The 18,206-nt window shown below is 57.6% G+C and overlaps 1 protein-coding gene across 1 annotated transcript in view; it reads right to left on the reverse strand.

The window, feature by feature from the left end:
- The window catches only part of DRC3 (dynein regulatory complex subunit 3), a 29,555-nt gene that overhangs the window by 1,042 nt on the left and 10,307 nt on the right, over positions 1 to 18,206 (reverse strand). Inside the window, exons 3-11 of the mRNA XM_040974544.1 lie at positions 16,890 to 17,056; positions 12,394 to 12,540; positions 10,705 to 10,824; positions 9,955 to 10,067; positions 8,389 to 8,563; positions 6,062 to 6,193; positions 5,085 to 5,155; positions 3,868 to 3,991; positions 109 to 240 (exon numbers count right to left, since the gene is read on the reverse strand). Of these exons, the coding sequence (XP_040830478.1) occupies positions 109 to 240; positions 3,868 to 3,991; positions 5,085 to 5,155; positions 6,062 to 6,193; positions 8,389 to 8,563; positions 9,955 to 10,067; positions 10,705 to 10,824; positions 12,394 to 12,540; positions 16,890 to 17,056 (1,181 nt within the window). The remainder of the gene's footprint in view (positions 1 to 108; positions 241 to 3,867; positions 3,992 to 5,084; positions 5,156 to 6,061; positions 6,194 to 8,388; positions 8,564 to 9,954; positions 10,068 to 10,704; positions 10,825 to 12,393; positions 12,541 to 16,889; positions 17,057 to 18,206) is intronic.

Consider the following 18,206-nt stretch of genomic DNA (forward strand, 5'->3'; position numbering starts at 1 on the left):
TCCCCGGCCCGCTGCTCCTCCTCGGCCCGCTCCTCCCCAACCCCGGCCTGCTCCTCCCTGACCCCGGCTCACTCCTCCGCGACCCCGGCCCGGTCGGCCTCCCCTCACCTTGTCCAGCAGCTGTGTGCACCAGGAGTTGATCCTGGTCACCAGCTCGTCCTCCCGGTTGTCAATCTTGAGGAGGTGAATGTCGTGCGATGCCCCGACAGCGTTCACGACCGTGTCCTTGTCCACAAACAGCTGGTGAGAAAGCAGAGGCAGGAGCTGTGAGTCCCCACGTCCCTGGCACAGACCGGAGGCAGGTGGCCTGGCGCAGGGATGTCGCTTCCCAGCGTCTAGGGCGCTGACAGGCCTCCCTGGCTCCCTGTGACAGCCTCTGAGCAGCGGCATCGAACCTCAGAATCCAGTGGGGGCTTCCTGTCGCCTGCTCTTGTTCTGACCTTGTGGTCTGTTGCTGTTATATAAAAAGCTGCTAGGGGAATGACATTGGGCACAACGGGACGCCTGTGTCGCCAAACCTGAACACGGCAGACCCTGGGAGGGCTCAAGTTGCGGGCTGCTGCCCCACCTGCTGGAAACCGACACCTGGATGGGGCTCCAGCTCCACCTGGGGGGAGTAAAGCAGCAAGAGCAGGCCCTCTGCTGCTCCGCCTTTATTTTTATGTATTTATTTTTTTAGGATTTATTTTTATTGGAGGGCCCGGCGGCGTGGCCTAGCGGCTAAAGTCCTCACCTTGAATGCCACGTGATCCCATATGGGAGCCGGTTCTAATCCCGGCTGCTCCACTTCCCATCCAGCTCCCTGCTTGTGGCCTGCGAAAGCAGTCAAGGACGACCCAAAGCCTTGGGACCCTGCACCCATGTGGGAGACCCAGAAGAAGTTCCTGGATCCCGGCTTCAGATCAGCATAGCATCGGCCGTTGTACTCACTTGGGGAGTGAATCATGGGATGAAAGATCTTCTCTGTCTCTCCTCCTCTCTGTATATCTGACTTTCATAATAAGACTATTTTATGAAAGTAATATACAGAGGGAGACAGAGAAGTCTGCCGTCTACTGAGTCAGTCCCCAAGTGGCTGCAACGGCCAGATCTGTGCCAATCAGGAGCCTCTTCCAGGTCTCCCACATGGGTGCAGGGTCCCAAGGCTTTGGGCCGTCCTCGACTGCTTTCCCAAACCAGAAGCGGAGAGCTGGATGGAAAGCAGGGCCACTGGGATTAGAACTGGCGCCCATACGGGATCTCGGTCCTTATAATGTGAGGACTTTAGCTGCTAGGTTACCGTGCTGGGCCCTGCTCTGCCTTTAAACTGTTTAAAACAGATATGCCTGGGCCCGGCATTGTGGCATAGCAGGTTGTTTGGGGCCCTGTGTCCCGTCCTGGGGTGCTGTGAATCCCAGTGCCTCAGCTTCCAAGCTGGGGCCGTGCTGATGTTCCTGGACCAACACTGGAGATCGGCCCAAAGCCTTGGGACCCTGCCGCTCGAGGAGGAGACTCAAAGGACTCCTGGCTTTTGTGCTATGCACAGCACCAGGGGGCAGTGCCCACTGTGTGTGTTCTTTCGGTTTTTGCCATGGCAGACGTGGACTTCAGTGGTCCCCACAATAGGTTTTGTCCACCCTGAGATGGCTCGCCTTTTGGCCAAAATACCTTGTGGCCAGAGCAGATCAGAGAGGTCTGGGGGAGTGTGTGCCCCACTCTCGGTCCATCTGAACACTCTGTGCAGTCTGCTCCAGCAAGCTGTCTGGGGGAGCCCAGCACACAGGAACCCTTTCTCAGAGTAACGCATGCCACAGCATCCCCAGGCGGGGCGAGAAAGCCGGTCAGCTGCCACCATGGAGACTCGAGGTCAGCATGATGGGGAGAAACAAGAGTTCCTTCTCAGCATGACAAGAGGCCCATGCCACCTGCTGGGACGGCCACACTCCACACTGGAGTGTCTGGTTAGTCCCACCTGCTCCAGCTCCTCTCTGGCTTCCTGCTCATGTGCACTCCGGGCAGTGCAGACGATGGCTGAGTGCTTGGGCCCCTGCCACCCACGTGGGAGATCCGGATTGAGGCCCCGGGCTCCTGGCTTTGGTCTGGTGCAGCCCGAGCGGCTGGGGCAATTGTGGGCACTGTGTGGACAGGAACTGGGGAGGAGTGATCCGGTATATGGAAAATCTTGTTTGTCGTGTGGTCTCTGTCTTTCAAATAAAAAATGCTTAAAAAAAAAAAAAAAAAAGGCCCAGTGCAGTAGCCTAGTGGCTAAAGTCCTTGCCTTCCAAGCACTAGGATCCCATATGGCCGCCAGTTCTAATCCCGGTAGCCCCGCTGTTCCCCACAGCCAGGCGGAGCTGCCATCCCTCGGGGCTGGAGTGCAGGAGAGCAGGCCACGAGAAAAGCGAGAAAAGTGCAAACCCATGCGGCTGAACCTGCTTAGGAAAAGAGGGGGTGCCATTTGGTTAGGGGATGCCTCAGGCCATCAGGCCTAAGGGTGTTAGGAGGACGTGGTCCATTGCTCTGGACTTTTTCGGTAGCTCCAGAAGTCGGACGCGGGACACTTCAGTTCTGCCTATTGGCTTGCTGGGGGTGGGGGGGGACTGTCTCTTGCCAAAATCACCAGAATGTCATTTGTCATTTGTGGTGTGGGGAGGCAAATGGAGTCACAGCGCCCTCGTGTGTGGGTTCATCTTCATCAGTTGTTTTCATCTGCTTGAAAGGCAGGGGGAGAAACAGGTAGCCGCCAAAGGCCTGGGGGCTGGCAGAATCAGGCTGAAGGCAGCAGTCGGGAACTCCGCCCTTGGCAGGGGGCAGCCAAGTGTGCGGGCTGCTGTCCGCTGCCCCCCCAGGCCAGGCAGCAGTGGGGGACTTTTTCTCTGCCAAGGGCCACTTGCATAATGATCACAGAACATTTGTAGGCCATCACCCCTCCAAAAAAAAAAATGCTCAATTTAAAAATTAGCCTGGGGGCCCGGCGCGGTGGCGCAAGTGGTTAAGTCCTCGCCTTGCACGCCCAGGATCCCATATGGGCGCCGGTTCTAATCCCGGCAGCCCCGCTTCCCTTCCAGCTTCCTGCTTGTGGCCTGGGAAAGCAGTCGAGGACAGCCCAAAGCTTTGGGAACCTGCACCCGTGTGGGAGACCCAGAAGAGGCTCCTGGCTTCGGATCGGCATAGTATCGGCCGTTGCGCTCACTTGGGGAGTGAATCATCGGACGGCAGATCTTCCTCTCTGTCTCTCCTCTCTGTATATCTGCCTTTCCAATGAAAAAATAATAAAAATAAATCTTTAAAAAAAAAAAATTAGCCTGGGACTGGTACTGTGGCATAGGAAGTGAAGCTGCCCCAATCGCTTACTGCCCGTCTTTGCTCAGGGCCTGGCCCAGCCTGGCCATGTGGCCACCTGGGGGGGGGGGTGCACCAGTGGAGGACAGCTGGGTTCCTTAGGAAGGTGATGTGAGACACAGCCACTCAGGAGCTGGGTGCACAGATGGGACCCCTGGGAGCCAGGGCGCCGGGCATGGTAGGGTGGGCTGCTGAGGCAATCTAATGGGCTGCAGGGACACCTTGCTCTAGGATTCGCAGGAAACAGGCAGTGGGCAGTGCCAGCCAAGACCTCTGTTGACTGGAGGGCCATTGTGTGGTTGGACGCAGGGGATGGAGGTGAGGACGCACAGCCTGGAGTCGGGCCGTGGAGTGACTGTGACCGGCCAGGAAACGCTGCCTGCTCTGGCTTCCTGCCACAGATACCAGAGATGGCTGCTGGGTGGACCACTCCCACCCAGGACCTAGGAGCCTTCCAGGCGGCTGCAAGTCGCTGCCACGCCAGCAAAGAGCCCTGTTTGCAAACAAGAGCCAGAAGCCACACCTTCTCCTGGCAGCCCCGCTCACCGCACGCACGTCGTCCGGCAGGTCGTCATCCAGCTCGCCCTTGACTATCTTCTCCAGGGTGTTGATGGAGGTCTCCAGCAGCTTCTCATGGTGGTGGTTCTCCAGGTCCCGGCACTGGGCCATTGTGCAGCCCCGGAGTCAAGTGAAAGGCCCTGGGCACGACCAGCCCTGGCCTGGCCCTCCAGTCCGCCACTCCCCTTATCCCACTACCCCGTCTCAGCAGCGGGCCGTGAGGTAGGCCTCAGGTCCCAAGCTCTGGAGCCTTCCAGCTGCTCTCACACCCACGTGAGGACGGCGTGAGGGGCAGCACTCAACTGCCATCAGCGGGGTCCCCACGCGGACGCCCCACTCTGGTGACCAACCCACTTCCTGTGAAGGTGGTTTTAGGGCTCTGTAAACACCACAGGTGGACACTGGGCACTGGGTGGGCGGGGCCTAGGGCACCGGGTGGGAGGAGCAGGGGGACTGGGTGGGAGGAGCAGGGGGACTGGGTGGGAGGGGCAGGGCACTGGGTGGGAGGAGCAGGGGGAATGGGTGGGAGGGGCCTAGGGCACTGGGTGGGAGGAGCATGAGGACTGGGTGGGAGGGGCATGAAGATTGGGTGGGAGGAGCAGGGAGACTGGGTGGGAGGGGCAGGGCACTGGGTGGGAGGAGCAGGGGGACTGGGTGGGAGGGGCAGGGCACCTGGTGGGCAGGGCCTAGGGCACCTGGTGGGAGGAGCAGGGGGACTGGGTGGGAGGGGCCTAGGGCACTGGGTGGGAGGAGCATGAGGACTGGGTGGGAGGGGCATGAAGATTGGGTGACAGGGGCAGGGGGCTGGTGGGAGGGGCCTAGGGCACTGGGTGGGAGGAGCAGGGGGACTGGGTGGGAGGGGCAGGGCACTGGATGGGCGGGGCCTAGGACACTGGGTGGGAAGGGAGGGGATGGGATAGGAGGGGCCTAGGGCACCGGGTGGGCGAGGCAGGGCTGGGTGGGAGGGGCCTAGAGCACTGGGTGGGAGGGGCATGAGGACTGGGTGGGAGGGTTTAGGTTATTTAGTGGGAAGTACTTAGGGCACTGAGTCTCCCACTAAAACCCCAAGGCTTAGGACTCTGGCAGAGAGGAGAGCACGGGCCCTTCCAGGGCGCCCAGCTATCTGCACTCTCCCTTGCTTAGGTTGCCAGGAGCTTTAGCAGTTACCCCCTCAGTGCCCACCAGCTCCCAGGACAGCAGGATATAGACTTTGGACGTTCTCAATGAAGAGCCCCACCAGGTCCATGATGTTCCTTTCAAACATGTTTATGGTCTCCTGGGGAGATAACACAGCCACCGGTCATCACGGAGACTTGAGACGCCAGACCCTAGCACAAGCCGCTCCCTCAGGGCTGAAGCCACCGGCTGTGACTGTCCCAGTGCTCCCCTATTCTGGAGCCCTGATGCTCCCCGGTCCCTGCACCACCTCACCTCTCGGTAGTTTAATGCTGTTGTCCTCTGCCAGGCCCACCTGTCCCAGCCTTGCTCACCCCACCACCAGCACACACACTCACAGGGCTCACCCATCCCTCCCGGCTCCTCAGTGGCACCCGTGCTGCAGCGGGTAAAGCCACTGACTATAGTGTTGGCATCTCATCTAGGTGCCAGTAATTCTAATCCCGGCAGCTCCGCTTCCCATCCAGCTCCCTGCCTGTGGCCTGGGAAAGCAGTCGAGGACGGCCCAGAGCCCTGGGACCCTGCACCCTGCATGGGAGACCCAGAAGAGACTTCTGGCTCATCGTTTCAGATTAGCTCAGCTCTGGCTGTTGCAGCCATTTGGGGAATGGAAGATCTTCCTCTCTGTCTCTCCTCCTCTCTATAAGTCTGCCTTTCCAGTAAAAATAAATAAATCTTTTTAAAAATACAGTTCCACTGAGAGCCTTGAGTGGTAAATGCCTCACGTCACCCCTACATGGGTGGTCTTTGGTCAGCAAGTTGGGGAGTCGGGGAGGATGGCTGGGGGTTGGGGGGTGTGAGGAGACAGTTCCTGGAGTGGGATCTGAAATGCCCCTGCCCCCAGCAGCCCAGGACCAGGCGGGGGAGAGAACACGATACGGGGTGGGGAGGGGCTTCACGGGGAGGGGCTTCACGTTGCATCAGGATCATTAACACGGATACAAAGCTAACACTGTGATCGGCTGGGCAGGTGCCCAATTTGGGGGGCTGGGGGGCGGGGCCTCACCTCCAGCTGCTCCACCAGCTGCATCTCCAGGGTCATGAGCGCGTTGGACAGCTCGGCGATGTCCTGGCTGCACTCCGCGATCTTCTTCTCCACGTTGGGCAGCTCCGACTCCTCCCGGATGCTGCTCACGCTCTGGGAACCACAGCCACAGCTTGCGGTCGCTTCCCGGCCCGGGGGTGGGGGGGAAGACCTTAGACACCAAGGTCAAGTCTCTGCTTTGCTGTCTGCTGCCTGGCTCTCTGAGCTTGTACAAAGCAACTTCTCCTTGGGGCCGGTGTGGTGGCATAGTGTGCTAAGCCCCCTGCCTGTAGTGCTGCCATCCTGTATGGGCGTCGGTTCGAGTCCCAGCTGCTCCACTTATAACCCAGTTTCCTGCTAATGCTCCAGGGAAAGCAACAGAAGATGACCCAAGTATTTTGACCCCTGCACCCATGTAAAAAGACCCAGAAGAAGTTCTTGGCCCCTGGCTTAGGTCTGGCCCAGCCCCAGATGTTGTAGAGCATGAACCAAGAGGTAAAAATCTCTCTCTCTCCCCCCTCCTCTATAACCTCATTTTTCCAACAAATAAATCTTTATCAATAACCCCGTTAAATCAAGAGCTACTGGCCATGGTGCATGTGCTGAAGTTTCAGAGGGAGGTGGGGGCCGCAGGTGGGTGTAAGGCACCTACACCTTTCCAAGTGCATCAGTACGGAGCTTGGTGGGACGTGGAGCAGCCAGGACACGCACCAGCGTGCACACGGAATGCTGGCACTGCAGGTGGCAGCTTCAGCTGCTCCCCCACAACGCTGGCCCCAGAAATTTCTCTCTCACAGGTTGGATACTTGGCTTGTCTGAGACCACAGTGCCAGAGTGGCTGGGTTAGGGCCGGAAACTCAGACGTTGAATTACACAAAGAGCCATGCGTGGTGAAAATGACAGAAAAGTGCAGATGAAGCCGGGGCGGGCCACGCTGTGGAAGGGACAGGTAGAGACGGGTGGAGGCCCGAGGCCACAGCTCTCATTGCTGGGTACAGCAGGGTGGGTCAGGAGGGGAAAGGGCACACTTGTTGTCATGGGACTTTCAACTGTTGTTATCAGGTTTTAAAAGGGCTGGGGGGGAGGGGCGCCACCATGGCCTAGCAGCTAAAGTCCTCGCGTTAAATGCGCCAGGATCCTAATTGGGCGCTGGTTCTAACTCCGGCAGCTCTGCTTCCCATCCAGCTCCCTGCTTGTGGCCCGGGAAAGCAGTCGAGGACGGCCCAAAGCCTTGGGACCTTGCACCTGCGTGGTCCCGGAAGAGGATCTGGGCTCCTGGCTTTGGATCGGCACAGCACCAGCCGTTGTGGTCACTTGGGGAGTAATCATCGGATGGAAGGTCTTCCTCTCTGTCTCTCCTCCTCTCTGTAAATCTGACTTTGCAATAAAAATAAATAAATCTTTAAAAAAAAAAAGAGAGAGAGAGAGAGAGAAGCTTTCTGCACCCACAGCTGTTAAGTATCTTTACCTCAAAATCATCCACAGGGCGAAGGGGCAGTGTTCAGGGGAGGGGAGATGGGGTCCTGCTCTGCTGTTCTCCCAGATCCTAAGTGGGGAGCTGGACAGGAAGTGAGTGGAGCAGCTGGGACACACACCCATGCCCATTGTGGCCGGTGGCGCTGCAGGTGGAGGGTTAGCCTGCTGAGCCCCCATGCCAGCCCCTCTTCTGTCGTTCTAGCTCCCAGCAGTGATGAACATTTGTGCCGGTGCCTCACGCCCAGGGTTGAGTACAGCGGGCTGTGCTGGCCTCTGGTGTTCCTGTCTTCCCTCCCCTTTCCTTCTGTCCATCGTGTTCACTCACTGGTTCAAAGAAAGTGGCTCCTCCCGCCTGGCTATTGATGCCATTTGGAGAGTGAACCAGCGGATGGAAGATGCTTCTCTCTCCCTCTCACTGTGACTTTGAAATCAACCAATAAATCTTTTCATTAACGAAAAGAAACAAAAAGTCACGCTCACTACAAGGGCAAATTCCATCAAATAACCCATCAATAACCAATCGCCTACTTGGCCCTACTGCACCCCAGAGTGGGCTGCGGGGCTCGGCTCCAGTTCAGAGCCACCCCTCACCCACCAAGGCCGGCAGCACCCTCTGCACTCACTCCCAGCTCCTCCCTTAACAGGTGGCAGGAAGGCCCACCCAGCGGAGCCTGGGCATCAGGTCCTGGATGGTGAATGAACAAGAGGAGAACAGGGGGCGGGAGGAGTCGCTGTCCCCATCTCCCCCGCGCCAGGGCTGATGGTCGCTGACGGCGATGGATGGCCATGCTGTGGTTGGGGTGTGGTCAGAAGGGGAGGGGCGGGAACCCTACCAGCAGATGCTTCTCCTCGAACTGGGCGATGCGGAGCCTGCCCTGCTGCTGGTTATCCCAGATGGCTTCCTTAATGCACTCGGTGAAGGTGTCCAACTCCGCCTTCCGCTTCTCCTGCTGCTTTAGGCCGTACTCGAAAATGTTCATGCAGATGATGACGAACTTGTCCTTGTAGGTGAGGAGCCCATTAAGGAAGCGTGGGGCTGATGAGGGCGGGGGTGGGTGGTCTGCCACCAGCCAGGGCGTGCTATGCAGAGCCACGCCTGCAGGACTTGAATCCAGGTTTTCAGCTGACAGAAGAAGGGCTGGAGGCTAGCGTTCAGAGTGCAGTGGGTAGAGCCCCGGCCCCCAACTCCTGGCACTCTGCTGGGACACAGAGCTGGGGACCACAGGAAGAGGCCCTGGGGCAGAGCAGAAGGAGGCAAAGCAAGGACGTGGTCACAAGATGAAGCCAGGAACACGTTCTGTCTCACACCTGTCCTCTTGCTGCCCACGTGGTCCCTAATGTGGTGCATGTGTGTCTGTGAGTTCCTTACCTTTAAGTCAATTTTAGCAGCTTGGGGAAAAAAAAAGGAGAAAAGAAGGAAGGAAGAAAAGAGGAAGGAAAGGAGGGAGGGAGGAAGAGAGAGAAAGAAAAGCAAACTATAATCTGAAGTACTGGCATCCCATACAGGGCACTGGTTCAAGTCCCGGCTGCTCCACTTCCCACCCAGCTCCGTGCCAATGCACCTTGGAAAGCAGCATGGGTCCCTGAACCCACGTGTGAGACCCAGAGGAAGTGCCAGACTTCTAACACAGGCCTGGACCAGCCCTGGCTTTTTAAAGATTTATTTTTATTATTTTTTCATTGGAAAGGCGGATATACAGAGAGGAGAGACAGAGAGGAAGATCTTCCGTCCGATGATTCACTCCCCAAGTGAGCGCAACGGGCCGATACTATGCCGATCCGAAGCCAGGAGCCTCTTCTGGGTCTCCCACGAGGGTGCAGGGTCCCAAAGCTTTGGGCCGTCCTCGACTGCTTTCCCAGGCCACAGGCAGGGAGCTGGAGGGGAAGCGGGGCTGCCGGGATTAGAACCGGCGCCCATATGGGATCCCGGGCGTGCAAGGCGAGGACCTTTAACCACTTGCGCCACCGCGCCGGGCCCCAGCCCTGGCTTTTGTGGCCAGTGTACAGAAGATCTCTGTCACACTGCCTTTTAAGTAAACAACTCAATCTTAAAGAGAAAATGCAGCAAGTGAGAACACAGCAAACCACAGCAAAGAGAGCGTGGCTGGTAATGTGAGGCATCAGAACATCTACCTTGCCGCTGAAGATCCAGCTCGGAAACCCCACCTGTGCCAGGCTACCCCAGCTCCCTCGAGGGTGTCCCCTGCTACGTCTCCTCCTCGGAGCTCGGCAGACTGTGCATCCTGCAGGCTGGTACCATTGCTCCCACAAAGGGGGCCTCCACTCAGCCGGGGGGTCACATCACAAGATGATGCATCCAAGGCCCAAAGCCGGCCGGGAAGCAGGTTCTCCCTAACAGGCTCCAGCAGAGGAGGCAGGGACAGCCCGGGCAAGGATATGTCTCAAGCAGCTCCCCGACGCCGGGCAGGTAGGACAGCTTGTTGCCTTCCACGTCCTCGGCGTACATGCTGTCGAACAGGAAGGAGTCGTTGAGGTGCTCCACGAAGGCTGCCTGCAGGCAGACACATGGAGGTGGCATGGTGACCTCGGTGCCAGGGCACCAGGGAGGGGACAGCGGTGCCACTGCTGGGGAAGTTGCCCTTGGAGGTTGGGGGGTGCAGGGTGGGAATCAAGGCATCCTCTGCTGCTTTCCCAGGCGCATCAGCAGGGTGCAGGATGGGAGGTGGAGCACACCCACATGGGATGCCTCCACCGCAGGCCTATGTAAGGCTTTGGAAAGAAGGTTCCCAGGGCAGGGCCCACAGCCGGGGCTGACACTTGGATTCTCAGAGCTGCAACCTCCCACGTGGTAGGGACTGGCTGCCTGGAGGGGCGGGGCTCAGTGGGAGAGAGGTTGGCCAGCAAGGGTGCAGGGCCAGGCTGAACTTGGGGCTGTTCCTGGGGTGAGGGGCGGGGGATGCCATGCATGGGCAGGAGTTATTCCATCACCCTGTGGTGATAGCGTGCAGCACCACCTCTGCAGCCCTCCCATCCCGCCCCTGGCCTCTGGAGCGAGCGCTGAGGGTCAGGGTGCCAGGGAGCAGGCAGGGCCAGGGGTGCAGCGGAGGGAGCTGCCATGTGCTGGAAGGCACCGTGGCTGCTGGGATACCCCCACCCCCACCCCGGGGTCCCTGAGGACAGGGACCCACCTTGTGCGCCTCCAGCTCCTCGCGCTGCTCCTGCTCAGCTTCCAGCCGGGCCTGTGTCAGGTTCTCCCGGTGCTTCAGCTCGTCAATGCTGTACTGGTGCTTGGCCTCTGCCAGCTCTCTCTGACCGGGGAAGGTGGGGTGACGGCGTTACCAGGGCTCACTGATTCTTCTTCCCCCCACCCCACCCTATCCCCAGGGCGTAGTCATGCAGGACCCCCCCCCCCACACACACACACACTGTCCTGGCAGTGTGATTGGCAGGGGTTGGCCAAGTCCCTTTCTGAGGCTGTGAGGGCATGGGAGGGAGAAGGGCTCGTGCATTCTGGTGCAAGAGGAATTAAACAGCTGGGATGACCCCTTAGGGGCCTGTCTTTGGGGGTCTTGGTTGCCAAGGGCAAGGGCCAGCTGTCCTTCCCGCCCCCACTGCACCCCATCCCAGCTCTTGGATGGGCTGCGACAGGCTCCAGGGCAGAGATCCTTGTGGACGGTGGGGTGGGGTTGGTGCAGGTGCCCCTGCGTGGTGCAAGGCTCTGACTCCAGGCGAAGGCCTGCCTCAGGAGAGGAGCCTTCGTTTGTTTCCAGGGCAGTGAGGCGCCCAACCACAGCTCACACTATGCTACAGCATCCTAGTCCTTGGAGGCGGAGCCTCAGCTGGGACTCTGATATAGGATGTGAGAGTCCCAAATAACTTGCCCACGATGCTGCCTCTGTCGGCTGCCTGAAATGCTGACATCTCACATGGTGGGCTTCAGTTTAAGTCCCAGCTGCCCACTTCCCATCCAGCTTCCTGCGAATGTGCTTGCGAAAGCAGCGGCAGATGTTCAAGTGCCGGGGTCCCTGCGTCTACGTGGGAGACCCAGATGGAGCTCCAGGCTCCTGGCTTCAGCCTGGCCCAGCCTTGGCTGTTGTGGCCATGCAGGGGAACAAAAAAGCACTTGCAAACATGCAAGATTTCTCTCTCTCTGTTTCTGCCTTACAGAGGAATAAATAAATAACACTGCCTCGGCTTCAGGTCCTGTGAGAAGAAGAGCTCGCAGATGGAGGAGGACCGACTGACGTCACCACATCTCTATGTGTGCCTCCACGGAGAGGTATCAGTCGCCGGCAGCACCCAGGGGCCACGCCCGCGGCGTGTGTGTGTGCACGTGCGTGCGCAATTGTGCACACGTGCGCATGTGTATGTGCGTGTGTAGGCATGTGCGTGTGTGTTCCCACCCCGGTCCCGCCCCCAAGGCCTCGCAAATGGGACCAGATCTTTCTTTTCTCCACCCCCAGATCACAATGCACAGCTGAAGAAAAGGGGAGGTGGAGGCAGGGGGGAAGGGCAGTTGGGAGCCCCGGGCTGTGGGCACCAAGGGGTGAGAGGGAGATTCTGCTGGGAGAGTCACCCCAGCGGGCGGGCCAGCCCCTCCCCTGGGGTCCTGGCTTGGGGTCAGATCCACGCCATGGGCCTGGTTTGATAAGCGCCTAACAACAGTTGGCTAACGGGGGGCAGGGGTTGGACGGAAGTTAAGCCTGGCTTCCCGCTGAGCCCTCTCCCCTGCTTCCCCTAAGTGAACCAGACTCCGGGCTGCAGGGCCACGTTGCACCTCGAGGCGATGCCCACAGGGTAGCCTAGCGCTGGGCCCCCAAGATGCCCAGAGGGAGGCCCGGCGCTGGACCCCCGGGGCCGGGGCCAAGGGCACGTGCCATGTGGTCGTCGATGCGGCGGAAGTCCAGGTACACAAGGTCGGGCAGGTAGGCGTAGATGAACATCTTGTAGTCTTCCGCTTCGGCCACCGGGTTCCCGGCCAGGCTGAGCGTCCGCAGGCACTTGAACCTCCGCAGGTAGAGGAGCTGCATGTGGAGTATGGAGGGGAGGGACCCCGCGTTGCGGCTGCCACATTCCTGGAACCCTCCCACGCACACATACACCTGCCCCAGGCAGGCACTCTCAGGCCCTGGAGATGAGGTGCAGGGCTGTCGGGGTTACTGTGGGCTTAGGGGTGTCGCTAAGAGAGCCCCAAAGGACTAAGCTGTGAGCGACGTCTCCCCACGAAGGGCCGGTCCTTGGGGCTTGTGTGGCTGCTGCCCCTGGCTGTCTGCATCCGTGGGTCCTTGGAGCAGGGTGTTCTTTGCAACCATGAAGCTTCATGAATGTTCTATGTCTCTTCACCAAATGGTGCTCCATGAGCAGCCACCTGTGACCCGCCCACCAGCAGGACACCCTGCTGGGGTGGGAGTTAGGGGAGGAAGGTGGGCAGAGAAAGCTAAAAACCACATTGACAGGGCCCTCGCCTTGCATGAGCTGGGCTCCCCTGTGCATGCGGGTTCATATCCCAGCTGCTCCACTTCCCATCCAGCTCCCTGCCTGTGGCCTGGGAAAATAGTCAAGGACGGCCCAAAGCCTTGGGACCCTGCACCTGTGTGGGAGACCTGGAAGAATCTCCAGGCTTTAATACAGGGTCATCTCGTTGCGGCCACTTGGGGAGTGATCCAGTGGATGGAAGATCTTTCTCTCTCCTTTTTCCTATAACTCTGCCTTTCTAATAAAAATAAATCAACCTTAAAAAACAAAGCAACTCAGAACTGACAGTACCCACCAGTGAGAGGAGGGGTCACCAGAACAGGAACCCAGTGCACAGCAGGAAGAACTCGGCCAGGATGGGGGAGGCCTGGATCTGACTGGGCAAGGCCAGGAGCTGGGTCATGAGAGACCACGCAGGCTGTGGTCAGTTTCCTCCAAGGACAATGGGAGCCACGGGCACGCTAAGGTCTAATGAAGAGATCTCCTGTGGGTTTGGCACCGTGGCATGTTAGCTTAAGCCTCTGCCTGCGGTGTAGGCATCCAAGATGGGCACAGGAGAGAATCCTAGCTGCTCCACTTCCCATCTAACTGCATGTTAATGCACCTGGGAAAGCAGCAGAGGATGGGATGCTCAGATGGAGTCACAGACTATTAGTTTAAGGCTAGTCCAGGCCTGGCTGGAGAGTGAACCAGCAGATGGAAGACCTCTTTCCATCCCTCCCTCTATCTCTCTCTCCCGTTGAAATAAATACATTTTTAAAAAAATTCTAAGTTTTTTGGACCCAGCACAATAGCATAGTGTTTAAAGTCCTCGCTTTGCACGCCTGGGATCCCATACAGGTGCCGGTTCTAATCCCGGCGGCCCCGCTTCCCATCCAGCTCTCTGCTTGTGGCCTGTCGAGGACGGCCCAAAACCTTGGGACCCTGCACCTGTGTGGCAGACCCGGAAGAGCTCCTGGCTCGTGGCTTCAGATTGGCTCAGCTCCAGCCGTTGCGCTCACTTGGGAAGTGAATCATCAGACGGAAGATCTTTCTCTCTGTCTCTCCTCCTCTCTGTATATCTGACTTTCCAATAAAAATAAATAAATCTTTTTAAAAAATAAAAAGAGGACAAGAAACCAAGAGCCTCACCCCATGCGCTGGCCACTCTGCATGCTGAGTGCTCAGAACAACCACAAAGCAGCAACGTCCATTCCACGAGTCCCCAGCCATCTGTTCACTCAGTGCTGGGTCTCCCCAGCCATTGCAGGGGTGAGGAGGTACAAAGGGGGGGATGCTGGACAGGGATGATGACCCCCATATAGACCTGCATCTGCCAAGACTGCCTTGCCACCAGTACCAGACTTACATGCTGTCCACCTAAGCCAGCTGGGATTGGCAGCACAGGCCATTGGACAGAAATTCTGGGTAGCTCTCAGGGTTGTTGGCTAGGCTGGAGCATGGCCAGGCACAAACTGGGGAGGCCCTCGCTGGGTCACCTTGGGCATGCAGGCCCTTACCTCCAAGCGACAGGTATCTCAGCACCGGCCTGCTGGGAACCTGCTGTGGGGAGTGCAGGGGCAGCCAGCCTTTTCCAGAAGTCAGCTGTGTCAGTGTCACACAGACATGGTAAGCCTGGCACCAACGGGACATGGCCTTCTTGTCACCTAGGGCTGGTCAAAACCCTCCCCTCCTGGATGGAGAAACAAGGCTTGAACATCCCGGTCTCCACAGACAAAAGGGTCAAGTGCATCCAGCACTGGGTGGAATGAGCCTGAGACTCAGAGGAAATAATGAAGCTACTGCCATCACGGTGGCTGCTACAGGTGGCCATGACCAGTTCTAGGAACTGTGGTGACCCAAACAAACCCCTGTGCACAGAGTTCATCGTCTAGCACGTCGGGAAAGGGGTTTGGAAGTGGAGAGACAGACCGCTCAGCTGTACCTGCGCTTATGAAAGAGCCCACCGAAATCAACACAAAACCCGTGAGTGTGAGCCTACAGGTGTGTCCCTGTGAGCCTGCAGGTGTGTCTGTGTGAGCCTGCACCTGTGAGTGTGAGCCTGCGGGTGTGTCCGTGTGATCCTGCAGGTGTGTCTGTGTGAGCTTGCAGGTGTGTCCGTGTGAGCCTGCAGGTGTGTCCCTGTGAGCCCGCAGGTGTCCGTGTGAACCTACAGGTGTGTCCCTGTGAGCCTGCGGGTGTGTCCATGTGAGCCTGCAGGTGTGTCTGTGTGAGCCTGCAGGTGTGTCCGTGTGAGCCTTCAGGTGTGTCCGTGTGAGCCTGCAGGTGTGTCCCTGTGAGCCTGCAGGTGTGTCCGTGTGAGCCTGCACCCGTGAGTGTGAGCCCGCAGGTGTGTCCGTGTGAGCCTGCAGGTGTGTCCGTTGAGCCTGCAGGTGTGTCCGTGTGATCTTTCAGGTGTGTCTGTGTGAGCCTGCAGGTGTGTCCGTGTGAGCCTGCAGGTGTGTCCGTGTGAGCCTGCAGGTGTGTCCGTGTGAGCCTGCAGGTGTGTCCGTGTGAGCCTGCAGGTGTGTTCGTGTGAGCCTACAGGTGTGTCCGTGAGAGCAGGCAGGTGTGTCTGTGTGAACCTGCAGGTGTGTCCCAGTGAGCCTGCAGGTGTGTCCGTGTGAGCAGGCAGGTGTGTCCATGTGAGCCTGCAGGTGTGTCCGTGTGAGCCCGCAGGTGTGTCCGTGTGAGCCTGCAGGTGTGTCCGTGTGAGCAGGCAGGTGTGTCCGTGTGATCCTGCAGGTGTGTCTGTGTGAACCTGCAGGTGTGTCCCTGTGAGCCTGCAGGTGTGTCCGTGTGAGCAGGCAGGTGTGTCCCTGTGAGCCTGCAGGTGTGTCCGTGTGAGCAGGCAGGTGTGTCCCTGTGAGCCTGCAGGTGTGTCCGTGTGAGCAGGCAGGTGTGTCCGTTGAGCCTGCAGGCGTGTCCCTGTGAGCCTTCAGGTGTGTCCGTGTGAGTCTGCAGGTGTGTCCGTGTGAGCCCGCAGGTGTGTCCGTGTGAGCCCGCAGGTGTGTCCGTGTGAGTCTGTGGGTGTGTCCGTGTGAGCCTGCAGGTGTGTCCCTGTGAGCCTTCAGGTGTGTCCCTGTGAGCCTGCAGGTGTGTCTGTGTGAGCCTGCAGGTGTGTCCTTGTGAGCCTGCAGGTGTGTCTGTGTGGGCCTGCAGGTGTGTCCGTGGGAGCAGGAAGGTGTGTCCGTGTGAGTCTGCAGGTGTGTCCGTGTGAGCCTGCAGGCGTGTCCCTGTGAGCCTTCAGGTGTGTCCGTGTGAGCCTGCAGGTGTGTCCCTGTGAGCCTGCAGGCGTGTCCCTGTGAGCAGGCAGGTGTGTCCCTGTGAGCCCGCAGGTGTGTCCCTGTGAGCCCGCAGGTGTGTCCCTGTGAGCCTGCAGGTGTGTCTGTGTGAGCCTGCAGGTGTGTCCCTGTGAGCCTGCAGGTGTGTCCGTGTGAGCCTGCACCCGTGAGTGTGAGACTGCAGGTGTGTCCGTGTGAGCCCGCAGGTGTGTCCGTGTGAGCCCGCAGGTGTGTCCGTGTGAGCCCGCAGGTGTGTCCGTGTGAGCCTGCAGGTGTGTCCGTGTGAGCCTGCAGGTGTGTCCGTGTGAGCCTGCAGGTGTGTCCGTGTGAGCCTGCAGGTGTGTCCGTGTGAGTCTGCAGGTGTGTCCGTGTGAGTCTGCAGGTGTGTCCCTGTGAGCCTGCAGGTGTGTCCCTGTGAGCCTGCAGGTGTGTCCCAGTGAGCCTGCAGGTGTGTCCGTGTGAGTCTGCAGGTGTGTCCGTGTGAGTCTGCAGGTGTGTCCCTGTGAGCCTGCAGGTGTGTCCGTGTGAGCCTGCAGGTGTGTCCCTGTGAGCCTGCAGGTGTGTCCCTGTGAGCCTGCAGGTGTGTCCCTGTGAGCCTGTGTATTCGCACGGTCCCATGTGGCCTGCCCACTCACATTCATCATGTTGTCGATCTGGTTGTTGCCCAGCGACAGCACCTGCAGCTTGGCCAGCGCGTCCAGGGAGTCGATCCGGCAGATGCGGTTGTTGAACAAGCTCAGGTCCTCGAGGTTCACCAGGGTGTCCAGCCCCTCGATGACCTCGATGTTGTTGAAAGATAGATCTGGGAAGGGGAGAGAGCTGTGAGGGCGTGGGCGACAGAAGGTTGGTCATGAAATGACGCACTAGGCAGAGGTGCTTGGCCGCGATGCCATGGCAGCGCACCTTGCCCTCCAACCGCCATCCCCCCGACCCCGGAAGTTTAGGGTTTTCTGGAAGCCTCGCCTGCTGACCCACCTCCACCCCGAGCTGCACTCGTGGGCGGCACTCAGTCTGTGCTTGGTGGGAGCGCTGACGCGTGGACGCACCTCCCCTCGGCTCAGCACTGACAGGCTTACTGAGTGTTATGAGTTCAGCTCACTTACCTAACTGGATTGGGTATGGAAAGTAATCCAGGAACAAAATATGTATTTTTTTGGAACAAAAAATATTTTTAAAGATTTTTAAATTTTATGTTGGAAAGGCAGATTTACAGAGAGAAAGAGATAGAGTGAAAAAGATCTTCCATCTCTTGTTTCACTCCCCAAGTGACCACAATGGCTGGTGCTGTGCCAATCTGAAGCCAGGAGCCTCTTCCAGGTCTCCCACGAGGGTGCAGGGTCCCAAGGCTTCGGGCTGTCCTCCACTGCCCTCCCAGGCCACAAGCAGGGAGCTGGAGGGGAAGTGGAGCAGCTGGGACACAAACCAGTGCCCGTATGAGGTCCTGGTGTTTGTAAGACAAGGATTTAGCCAATTGAGCCATTGCGCTGGGTCCCAGGGATATATACATACTTAATTTATATATATATATATTATATAATATATTATATATGATATATTACGACATGTATAATATATAATTATTATATATTATATAATTACAATATTATTTTATAACATATTAATATAACACCACACATACTATTATTATATATTACATATAAATTTTTTATTATTATATTATATAACATATAATAATGCATATTTAATATATCATATATTATAATTTTATTTTATATAATGTAGTATTATTATTTATTATAGAAAATTATGTAATTTATTTCATAGAAAAGATTTCATATAATTCAAATACATATTTAATATATTTATATATAAATATAACATTCAACATATATGATTTAAAACATATATTTGTTTTATCTGAAAGGCAAATTTACAGAGTTGGGAAGAGGCAGAGAGAGATAATGAGAGAAAGAGCACTTTCATCACGTGGC

This window comes from Ochotona curzoniae, unplaced genomic scaffold (genome assembly GCF_017591425.1).
Source record: "Ochotona curzoniae isolate NIBS_2020 unplaced genomic scaffold, NIBS_Ocur_1.0 contig_2456, whole genome shotgun sequence".
Taxonomy (NCBI): Eukaryota; Metazoa; Chordata; class Mammalia; order Lagomorpha; family Ochotonidae; genus Ochotona; species Ochotona curzoniae.